This window comes from Rhinolophus hipposideros (genome assembly GCF_964194185.1).
Source record: "Rhinolophus hipposideros genome assembly, chromosome: 15".
Classification (NCBI taxonomy): Eukaryota; Metazoa; Chordata; class Mammalia; order Chiroptera; family Rhinolophidae; genus Rhinolophus; species Rhinolophus hipposideros.
This window is the reverse complement of record NC_138061.1, coordinates 35717236-35729650: the sequence shown is the minus strand read 5'-3', so window position 1 is coordinate 35729650 and position 12415 is coordinate 35717236. Positions and strand designations below refer to the sequence as shown.

At 42.2% G+C, this 12415-nt stretch overlaps 1 protein-coding gene across 1 annotated transcript; it reads left to right on the top strand.

Annotated features, from left to right (window-relative positions):
• Positions 1 to 1726: 1726 nt before the first annotated feature.
• LOC308507985 (uncharacterized protein) lies at positions 1727 to 6065 on the top strand. Its single transcript, XM_081074110.1, has 2 exons — positions 1727 to 2094; positions 5462 to 6065. The coding sequence occupies exons 1-2, from the start codon at positions 1813 to 1815 to the stop codon at positions 5558 to 5560; spliced, it is 381 nt and encodes a 126-aa protein (XP_080930236.1). The 5' UTR covers positions 1727 to 1812; the 3' UTR covers positions 5561 to 6065.
• Positions 6066 to 12415: the final 6350 nt, after the last annotated feature.

Genomic DNA, 12415 nt, shown 5'->3' with positions numbered 1-12415 from the left:
TTAGCATGAGAACTGCTATCTTAAGGTCAGGGTTAACGGCCCCTGGCTTGAAAAACAACCTAAGTGTAAACACAACCTGACTGTAAATTCCAAGATGTGGGCAGTGACAGCAAGGAGACAAGCAGCCCTGTAGCTTATCTTATACTCTTTGAAGCTGTGTAAGTCCTGCAGTTTATCATATACTCCTTAAAGCTATGTAAGTCCTGCAGTTTAATTACTGTGTGCCTTGAAAATGCTATATAAACCCTGAGTTTTAAGTGTTTGGGGTCCTTGTTGAAACCCGCTGCGTCGGGCAGATACTCGGACCCCAGCTAGCTGGAAATAAACCTCGCTGTGTGACTTGCATTATCGTGTGACTTCTGTTCACTTGAGGAGGGGTTGACTCCGGACCCTAACATTTGGGGGCTCGTCCGGGATCTTAAGACCCTACCTCAGGGGAACAGACGACTCCCGATACCGAGGTTTATTCTGGAACCGCGGCAGGAGGTTTGGCCACCTCCAATCAGGGAAGGGCTGAAACAGGCCCTCGGCCGGAGAGACTGAAACAGGTCTCTGCCCGGTCATCAGGGAAGGGCTGAAACAGGCCCTCGGCCGGAGAGACTGAAACAGGTCTCTGCCCGGTCATCAGGGAAGGGCTGAAACAGGCCCTCGGCCGGAGAGACTGAAACAGGTCTCTGCCCGGTCATCAGGGAAGGGCTGAAACAGGCCCTCGGCCGGAGAGACTGAAACAGGTCTCTGCCCGGTCCCAATTGAGAATTCTCACGGGAAGGAAGGAGCGGGTTACGACCCTGGAGGCTCCATTACTGGAAGTCGTGGGAGACGTCCCCGACGAGAAGGTGGCTCAGCGACGTCCGCAGTGGACGCCGTTTGGACGAGCCCCCCTGGGTAAGGATTCTGAGTGTGGTGTGACTGGTGTGATTGAAACGGCGCCTGTGGATGTGGTGTGGGTGACCGGCCGGTGGGTGTTGAAAAGTCCTGTGCGAAGTTGTGTATTTGCTGGTACTGTGTCTTTCGTCCTTTCCTTTGCCTTTTCTTGGTTTCTCTTTGTGACTATTATGGGACAGGCTCAGGTAACACCTAAGACTCTGCTCCTGAGCCACTTTCCGGAAATCCGCGCCAAGGCTCGTAACAATGGCATGGAAGTGAAGAAAGGTAAGTTTGACACCTTCTGCTCTGCAGAATGGCCCACTTTTAATGTGGGCTGGCCTCCCCAGGGGACTTTTTCCCTAGGCATTATTAAGAAGGTCCGAGATATTGTTAATCGGCGCCATCCGGACCAATATCCCTCCCTGATAGACCTAGATTTTGAAGGGACTCCCCCTCCCTACGCGCCTGTGGCGCCGCTCCAGCCTGAGGCGGCTGCCCCTCCCGCGTCTGCTTACTCCACTGTGCCCCACGCAGGGGCTGCCCGAGCCTCCTCCCGGTGCAGGCAGATTCCCCCTCCTTATGTGCCTGAAACGCCGCATCAGCCAGAGGCGGCTGACCTTCCTGCGTCTCCGCATTCGACCGCCTCCCCCCTCTTCCTCTCCTTCCCCCTCCCCCTGCCCCAGCCCAGGGACCAGCGAGAGGATTGAAGCCCCGTAGAAAGCGTAGAAAGCGGGAGAAACCCCGGAGGAGGAGCAGCCTTCTTCCTCCACCTCCGTTGGGGCGCCAACCCTCACTGTGCGAGCACTAGGAGGAACTGGGAGAGATGGGGAGCCACCCTATCAGTATTGGCCTTTTTATTTTCGAGTAGTGATTTGTATAACTGGAAGGCCCCAAATCCCTCTTTTCTGAGAACCCGAAAGTCTAACTGATTTGTTTAAGTCTGTCATGCATACGCAGTCCCATCTTGGGATAATTGCCAGCAGTTTCTTAAGACCTTATTCACCACCGAGGAGCGCGACCGGATCCTCACCGAGGCTAGAAAAAAATGTCCCTGGTGACAAGGTGCGGCCTACAGCCTTACCAAACCTGATCGTCGAGCGCTTTCTCTTGAATAGACCGGATTGGGACTTTGGGGATGCAGAAGGTAGGGAGCATCTCCGAGTCTACCGCCAGACTCTTATGGCAGGTCTCCGAGTGGCGGCATGCCGCCCCACCAATTTTGCCAAGGTAAAAGCTGTGATGCAAGGGGAAAATGAAAGCCCGGCCGTGTTTTTAGAACGCCTCTATAATGCATTTAGACAGTACACCTCGTTGGACCCCCTGGCAGAGGAGAACCAGTCGGCTGTAATTATGTCTTTTATAAACCAGGCTGCCCCAAATATTAGAAAAAATTATATAAGCAGGAGGGACTGGGAGAGATGACTATTAGGGATTTGATGAAAGTAGCGGAGAGAGTCTTCAACACTTGAGAGACTCCCGAAGAGAGGGAGGATCGTATCAGGAGAAAGAATCAGGAAGGAAGACAGAGAGCATCAGAGTAGGGAAAACAGGAGGCAGCAGAGGGAGATGGCTAAGATCTTATTGGCAGGCGTGCAAGGCACAGTTGGGGCGGGACCAGGTCCAGCTGGACCAGCCCAACCGTGGAGACCGCGGCCCGACTGGATAGGGGGCAGTGTGCAAACTGAAAAAATATGGACATTGAAAGAGGGAGTGCCCCAAGCGCCAAGGCCAGACCAGGCAAGGCACACGGGTTCTGCTGGCGGGAATAGACAGTGACTAGGGGGGAGGGGACTCGGATCCCCTCCCCGAGTCTTGGGTAACCGTGTATGTGGAGGGGGAGCCGGTGGGATTCATGGTAGACACAGGAGCTCAGTACTCAGTTTTGAATACTGGAAGCTGGGATACTAAAACCCTGCCACTCTACCTGGAACACCCCGCTTCTCCCCGTTAACAAACGGAGGGGGGGGAAGATTATAGGCCAGTCCAGGATCTAAGGGAAGTAAATAAGAGGGTCGAAGACATCCACCCCACGGTCCCCAACCCTTATACCTTGCTAAGTCACTTACCCCCTTCACATGTTTGGTACACTACCTTAGACCTGAAGGATGCATTTTTTTAGCATAGCCCTGGCACCCAGCAGTCAACACATTTTTGCCTTCGAATGGCATGATGGCAATACGGGAACCCCCGGGCAGTTGACCTGGACTAGACTACCGCAAGGCTTCAAAAACTCTCCTACCCTGTTTAATGAAGCCCTGAATCAGGATTTGGACTTGTTTCGCCAGAGCCATGATTCAGTTGCGCTCCTGCAGTATGTAGATGACGCTTCTGGCGGCCCCCTCCGAAGCCGAGTGCCGACAGGCCCTGGAGACCTCCTCCAGGAGCTGGGGCGGTTGGGTTATCGGGCCAGTGCAAAGAAGGCTCAAATATGCAGGCAAACAGTCACCTACCTGGGATATAAGCTGAAAGAGGGAACCAGATGGCTGACAGAGGCCATGAAAGAGACTATTCTTAGACTTCCGGTTCCTACCTCCGCTGGAGAGGTCCGAGAGTTTTTAGGAACGACAGGCTACTGCCGGCTGTGGATTCTGGGGTATGCTGAAATAACAAAACCTCTGTATGAGGCAACCAAGGATAAGGCCCCTGGGCCTGGGGGCCAGACCAACAGAAGGCCTATGAGGAACTCAAGGCAGCTCTCTTAAGAGCCCTGGCCCTGGCATTGTCAGACCCCCTGAAGCCTTTTACTCTCTTTGTTGATGAGAAAAGGGGAATAGCGAAAGGGGTGCTAATGCAGCGTCTGGGGCCCTGGAAACGTCCGGTTGCCTATTTATCCAAGAAGCTAAATCCAGTTGCAGCAGGATGGCCCCCGTGCCTAAGGATCATCGCGACAATAGCCCTAATGGTAAAAGATGCAGATAAACTCACTTTTGGACAACATTTGAAGGTGGTGACCCCCCAGGCGATCGAGTGGGTCCTGAAATATCCCCCTGGTAAGTGGATAACCAATGTCCGACTAACCCTTTACCAAGGTCTCTTGCTAGACGAGCCTCGGATCATCTTCGCTGAACCCACCGCTCTGAATCCAGCCACTCTACTGCCGACCCCGGATCTGGAAGCCCCCCCCCCCCTGCATGATTGCCAAGAGGTCATGGCAAGAGTCACCCAGGTGCGCCCCGACCTCCAGGACACCGCACTACCCAACAGTGAGTTGGTATGGTACACTGATGGAAGCAGCTTCATTATAGACGGTGTGCGGAGGGCGGGCGCAGCAGTAGTAGACCAAGGTGGGAACATCATTTGGAGCGCCCCGCTTCCCCCGGGGACCTCAGCCCAGAAGGCCGAGCTGATCGCGTTGGCAGAGGCACTGAGCGAGCTGAAGGGAGACGAGTGACTGTCTACACCGATAGCCGCTATGCTTTCGGCACTGTTCATGTGCACGGTGCTATCTACCGGGAGAGAGGCTTTGTTACAGCGGAAGGAAAGGTCCTGTGCAATCTCCCTGAGGTACAAAGACTGCTGATAACCGTGCAAATGCCCCGGGCAGTTGCTGTTGTCCATGTCCCCGGGCACCAGTCTGCCCGGACCCCGGAAGCTAAAGAAAACCGGCGAGTGGATAAAGCCGCCAAAGTAGCGGCAGTAGCTTCATCATCAGCTTCGGCACTCGCCCTGCTCGCACCCGAGCTCCCGCGCCTGCCCCCGCGACCTGACTACACTCCGGAAGACCTGCGATGGATCCAGAGCCACCACTGCCCGGAGTCTGATCAGCATGGGTGGCATCAGGATGCAGAGGGAAGATTGATACTGCCGGCACAGCTAGGACTGTTTCTCCTCTCCAACCTGCACCAAGCCACTCACTTAGGAAAGAGGAAATTACTAAGGATTCTTGAGTCTGCCCCCCCTCCGGTTCCCCCGACAAACAGCTCAGATCCAAAAGATTGTGGATCAGTGCCTTGGGTGCCAGGCTATGAAACCCAGTAGGAAGGGGCCCCTGCATACAGGTACAAGGGTACGGGGGAGAGCGCCGGGACGGTGCGCCGGGACGGAGTTGGGAGGTGGATTTTACTGAGGTAAAGCCTGGGAGGTGTGGGTACACGTACTTACTAATCATGGTTGACACATTTTCAGGCTGGGTGGAAGCCTTCCCCACGAAACGGGAGACTGCCCAGGTTGTTGCTAAGGTGTTGCTAGAGGAAATTATTCCCAGATATGGAGTCCCCGAGGTTTTAGGCTCCGACAACGGCCCAGCTTTCATCAGTAATGTCCTACAGGGACTGGCCCGAGCGATAGGGACCAATTGGAAGTTACATTGTGAATATAATCCCCAGAGCTCAGGGCAGGTAGAGAGAATAAATTGGACTCTAAAGGAGACCTTGTCCAAACTGGCCATCGAGACTGGCGGGGACTGGGTGCCCTCTGACCCTATGCCATGTTCCGGGTCTGGAACTCACCATATAAAATTAAAGATGCACCAAACCCGGAACATGGCATCGTTCCAGGGCATTGGGTATGGGTGAGGAGACACAGGTCCCAGACACTGGACAAAAGGTGGAAAGGTCCTTATATAGTTATTCTGGTTACCCCCACTGCCTTAAAGGTTGACGACATCGGACCTTGGGTCCATCACTCTCAGGTACGCCAAGCCAACCAGCTGGAGCAGACAAGCTGGGGAGTGGACCGTACGGCGACACCCTGATAACCCTCTGAAGCTACAGCTCTCCTGACCTCGGGGAAACACCAAGCCCCTGCCTCGCCCAACGATGAAGTGGCCGCCCCTGAAGACCTCTACAGCTGGCCCGCACATGAGCAAGATTGCTCATTATGAACAACAAACAGGGGGGAAATGTAAGAGACTGTTAGCATGAGAACTGCTATCTTAAGGTCAGGGTTAACGGCCCCTGGCTTGAAAAACAACCTAAGTGTAAACACAACCTGACTGTAAATTCCAAGATGTGGGCAGTGACAGCAAGGAGACAAGCAGCCCTGTAGCTTATCTTATACTCTTTGAAGCTGTGTAAGTCCTGCAGTTTATCATATACTCCTTAAAGCTATGTAAGTCCTGCAGTTTAATTACTGTGTGCCTTGAAAATGCTATATAAACCCTGAGTTTTAAGTGTTTGGGGTCCTTGTTGAAACCCGCTGCGTCGGGCAGATACTCGGACCCCAGCTAGCTGGAAATAAACCTCGCTGTGTGACTTGCATTATCGTGTGACTTCTGTTCACTTGAGGAGGGGTTGACTCCGGACCCTAACATGACCTGCATCTGACATCTTGTCTTGGTATAAAAAAAGAAATCACAGGGATAGGTAAACTCTAGTGAGGTTAAAAAAAACAAAAACAAAAACAAACAAAACAAAACAAAAGCCAAGAACTTTTGTCAGATTCTAATGGGTCTATGACTCCCTAATTCTTTAAGTCACTTGACTACATGATAAATGTTTTTTTTCATTCCTCATATCAGATGGATTGACCTGATGAAAAAAAGACCAGACTAATAATATAAACAGTATTCAAACTTTTAGCTATATCATACAGTAAAATTCAATGATGGTAAACACTGCAACATAGAGAAAAAGCAGGGATGTTTAGAGCTCATTCATAACCTGAACGTATATGGTGAAGGAGAGCAAATATGCCATCCCAAAACTGGCTCTTTTGTGCCACTCTATGAAACAATCTAGTTAAATTTTATGTTTTCATTAGTAATATACAATGTACTATGTGTCATACGTCTGATTAATTTAAAATATGCAAATAATAGTGACTAATTCTAAAGGTAAGAAATTCTGTGAAATTATTTCTAAGCAAACACTTACTAAAAAAACAAAGATCTGTCATTTTTCCTAATGTGTACATAGAATTGATATTGGATGTTTCAGCATAGTTTTCAAATATTATCTGCCACTTTCAAATCTTCAAAATTACTTTTTTCATATGACTTACAGAACTCCATAAATTATTAAATTGGTTGCTCCTTCAGATAATAAGGAAGGAGTTTGATCCCTACTATTATTTCACCTTTAGCTTTTTACATATACATGACCACTAAAAATAGTGTTGTTTTCTTAATAGCACATAGCATGAAATATATATATATATACTTATATATATATGTATATATGATATGTATACATGTATACATATAGATATATATCTATATATACATATATCTATATATACATATATATACATATAGATATATATACATATAGATATATATATGTATGTATATATAAATATAGATATAGACATATTTTCCCCTCAATCTAGATAAAATTTACTTTTCTACAGTCATCTATATGAGATGGTTTTCCTTAGATATCAAAGTGAAACTTTCAGTTACTGAACACCTACCTGTTATTTTTTCAACTACATTTTAACAAGTACATTATTTATTGCTTAACTAATATTTTAGTATATTTGCTTCACTCAAAAACAAGGGGAGCTCTTTTCTCCATGAACTTTCTTACGGGACACTTATATTAATACACCCGTATTTTGCTTTAATCACAATATGTGATCTTCTGACTTCAGGGGAAAGCTCACACATGCCAACCCTGGCCATACGGTGGGGAAATCCATGCCTTAGGAGCAGAGCTGGTTTAGGTGCCCTCCTCCCAGGACCTATTGTTCAGCAGGTACCCACATTGTGCCAAGACCTATTATGAAACATGTTCTGCAACCAATGACCCTGGTACAAAAATAACCTATTGACTATAAATTACTTCATTAGAGCTTTCAGAACTGTGATGGTGACTTATCTCATTTCAATAGTAAAGGGGTTTTTAGTGCAGACTACGTTTACTCTCAGAGTATTAAAGAAATTTACTAAAAGAAAAAAAGTTACGTGTGGAGAAAATAAGGCATGGAAATGCTGCTTTAAGAACAAAGAGGATATTATCCCAGTGCAATGTTTATTAAAACATTTTCTTTCGCACTATAACATTCTCTTTATGAAGCAAAGAAGTAGGCACCTCATTGGTTATAATCTGAACTAATTAACATGTCATTCGGAGTCTTCCAGGAAATTTCCTGATAGACGCTTAGTTTCTTTAATTTCATACTTACACATCTTCATGTATATTCTATGCTTATGAATGTTCATGTATATGTCTCAGTTTAATGCAAGAATGAATACAAATTATTTGTAGTTCCTCTAATATACCATTTCATTTACTTCATACTCAATCTCTTCTTTCCCTACTTTTAAAATTTTGAGAAATGCTTATCTACCTTTTCTACAAGTAAACATGACCACCTTTCAAAATCAAGCACAAATGTTACTCTCTCTAGGAAGTATTTTTACCTCTTTACCCACTTTTTTTTCCTAAATAAAATGGAAACACTCATTTATGTACCTTCCTATCACAACACCTGCCATTATTTAGTACACCAATACTCTTACATGATTCTTTCTAACTAGAATACACACCCTTGAAGTCAAATGTACTTCATTATTGTATCTCAGAGCCTATCACAGTGCCTGATATACAGCTACTATTTCATAATTCTACACTGGATACAGACAGGTAATATGAATGCAATACAGTCGTGAAACAGGTAACCTGGGTTTCCTCATACATTTTCTTTCTAATATCTATCTCTACAAATCTGGAAAAACCTACACTTTATACTAAAAAAACAACAAACAAAAAACTGAGACTAACATTTTTAAGTGAATTGTCCAAAGACACATCTAGTGATTAACTCATTAGAACCCATAGCCATCCACTGTCATGTCAAAGCTGCCTGTAACTTTATACTTCCTCTCTACAGGAGAGTGCACTTAAATGATCTCTAAAAGGCCATGGCTCTGACAGTTCTTTGTCGTTTTCTATAAGGAATAATTCCAGTAGTGAAGGATAGAATTATCTTTTCTTCTGGGAGAGAGATTATTGAGTGGAAAGCAACAATCTGGCAAAATAAATGAAAATGCCTGAGCCTTGGTCTTTGAACAGGAAAGCTCTTTTAGCCAGTGCAGGATGATTATCCTGCCTTATGGTTTGTATTCCAGTTTTATTTGTTTATTCCCCCCAAGCCTACCCCACTCATACCCATAAGGTCTGGGAAAGATAATTTGGGATATGATTTCTTCCAAGAGATTTGGAGAGTAATCATAATATTGGAGGTCAGTCTCAATCATATTCGTTTGTAAAATGTTGTTTGTCATTTATCATTGTACATTAAACCAATGAAATTTAACCATATGACCTAAAGCAAGATTTTGTATAAGCACTTTAAAGTTTCTGGTTTCTTTATAGTTTTTTGTTATATTATGACTTTCTAATATTTTCCTATACATACTTTTTGATTATAGTTTTTGTTTTGGTAAAGCTTATTGGGTAATTCTGAAATTGGGTAATCTCTGAAAATGCCATTAAAACTATTGTGCATTTTCACCAATTTTTGAAATTCAGACTAAGTAAAATTAATTACATAGTTTTTTTAAGTGCTCTGTTGTTTTATTTATATGCACATTTTTTCAAATGATTTCTTCCAAGAGATTTGGGGAGTAATTAAGTTATATTAACTTAAATCAACAAATATTACTATAATGTTGACTACAAAATATAGTAATGCATGACTTTCTCTAAGAAAATTAAACAAAAATTTACAAATCATAAATGATGACCTCCATAATCCAGAGATGCTTGAGATATAGCAACACAAAGAAGATAATGGGGAAAAAAAAAAAAAGAAGAGAATGGAGGTGCGAAAAATCACTTGGAGGAATATGGAGGAATATGATTCAGTAAGAAAAATAACTGAAATTTAAACTACATTTTCAAATACTCAGTAAGGTGCATGAAATGTATACACACATATATTTATACACACATTCTTTTATATACAAGTATTTATACACAAATTTATATACACATAAATTTTAGTGTGACACATGACTATATTTTATAATGGAGAATAATGTTTTACATAGTTCATTTGAAATTATAAATACTGGTTATTTCCTAGGCCATTTCCTTAATATACATGTAAGGTAACAGAATATGTTTCTGATGGAATATTGAAAGGCCAATAATCAATGCCATATATCAGGTTTCTCAAGTATGGGTCTTCAATTACTGGCTGAAATATTAATTCAGGTAACTATTCTATAAATTCCTAGTCAATTTAAATTAAAAAGATAGTTGAAGAGTTTATCTTTTAATACTGTGCAATCCAATACAGTAGACCCTAGCTAAGTGTGGTATTCAATTTTTAATTTAAATAAAGAAATGAATAAAGTTAAAAATCCATTCTCTGATTTAAATTAGTCACATTTCAAATGCAATGCAGTCACATATGAGTGATGACATCTTATGGGACAGCACAGATACAGAATATTCCCATCCATTCTATTGGGTAATTCTGGTCTATTAAGAGAGATGCAAGCCAATAATTAACTGCAACACAACATGACATGAATATTACAAGCAGGTATCAGGTACTAAAGTAGTAAAGAATAGACATTGATTAACTTTGAATAAAGTGGATGGAGTTGAGTATAACTTCAGAGAAAAGATAAGCTTAACATTAGAAAAAAAAAGAAACATAAATCACTCTTTGTTTTCGACTGTTATGTTCTTGAGAAATGGCAGACTATCACTACTCTTTATTGATGTAGATTTTGTTCTTTCAGGAATAAAGGACAATCCTTTAGTGATGAGAAAGAAAATGCATATAAATTATGTCAAAATTGCACCAACATCTTTACAATAAAACATTCCATGGAAGGAAGTCCATTGACATAGTAACACATCATGCGTGCACATGTTTTGTCTTTTTGTGTAAGAAACACTGTCTCAAGAGGAAATATTAAATTAACAAACCAACAAAAATTTCTAGTATCCAAGTGTTATATAATATACAAGAGCTATATATTTTACCATATTTTTGTAAAATGTGCTTTATAGCATCAGATGGAACAGAAGAAAACATTCTCTAAAATAAGGTCTTCTAATTACATTTGCTTCAGTAAATACAAAGTGCAAATGGAAATTATGTGGTTTTTATTGGGAGTTTTTTAATTTGTCTGTTTGTTCTTTGATAATTATCTTCCCTTCCATTACACAAAGATTTATTAAATTGGATAGAACTCCATCTGCTTTTATGTTTCAGAGCATTTGTGTTTTTTAATATGCTCTTCTACCTAATTACACAAAGGTTATAGACAGCCAGTTTCTCTGAAACAAGTGACAAAGTATGGCTTCTTCATTTACAAAAAAGGTATGCTTTAAAGTCATTTTTTTCAAAATTGTACGAATATATCTAACTCGCAATGTCCTATTTAAATATTTACAAAATCATAAATTTCATTAACAGCTATCAGTCTTCTTAATAACTACCAGGAACTCAATTGGTCATATGAATGCAACATTAGATTGAAAGACTTGCTCCAAATCAAATCAAGTGTACTTTATTATTGATTTACAGGAAAAAAATAAGTAGAAATATTTAATGGATATCATATACTGTGAGTTTGTCCATTTTATCAGTAGACGAGTCGGCATTATTTTAAAAAAAGAATGCATTTTAACTGTAAAAATCTCTGAAAGGACATGCTCTAGGTGTTGATTGTTCACCTGTTGAATAATCTGCATAGTTAAAATTACTTGGAAAAAGTATTTCAATTTTACACGGCAAACAATGTAAGACTTAAAAGCATATGATATAGCGGAAATAATTATTAGGTCACTTATTTTTAATCATGTTCTCAATCCTCACTCCCTGTGTGGTTTTAGACTAGTGTGCTCGTCTCTCAGTAAACGATTTCCTCCATTTCCCAAACTGGTATAATAATGCTTCTTAAACGTAATGAACAAGGACACTGTGGCACTGTATATGATAACACTGTCTTTTTATATTGGAGACAATTGTTCTGAAAAAAAAAAAGTAAGGCATGATTTTAACTCTCTTTTTACTCTTTAGAAAAAAATTGGTGAAAGTATTGAAAGAAAACTCCTTTTCAGTGAATGAAATGTTCCATAATGGCCCTTTGTAATTATCGGTGTAGCTTTGGACAAAAACTTTAAGTGAGTAGCAGATAAAATATGTAGGCAAAATATGCACCAGAACCCAAAATGCATGTATAGTTTTCCTGCTTCCCAGTTTGCTCTCCGACCATGATCTGACCTTTCCAAACATTGATGGTCTTTTCACCCTTGTGTCTCAAACCCTGCCTTCGAATAAGTATTGCAAAGCAGCACTGTTTATTCATCCATTTTCTCTTGACACTCTGATGTTTTATAAGCACATGTCTGTCTCCCTAGCTGTATTTCTTTCTTTCCCAAACAATAGAGACTACATCCTGTTTTGTTTTGTTCTTAACTATATTACTTAGCCCAGTATTTACAGTTAATAAGTGTTCAGTCAATATTGATTGAATTAATTCAATAATACCTTTTTTTTTTCCCCAAATGGTACCTTTTATTTGGCATTGTGGTCTGAAATTAAAGGAATAATGATCTAGCTACCAGAATAGCAAGTAATGGTTACACAACACTCTACATATAAGATAAGCTCTGTCTTACTATTAAAAATGCTACATTCT

Coding starts and splice junctions, on each gene's coding strand:
- LOC308507985 (XM_081074110.1), top strand. CDS start 1,813: ATGCATACGCAGTCCCATCTTGGGATAATTGCCAGCAGTTTCTTAAGA. Junction 2,095..5,461: donor GCCCCACCAATTTTGCCAAG/GTAAAAGCTGTG, acceptor ACTGCCTTAAAG/GTTGACGACATCGGACCTTG.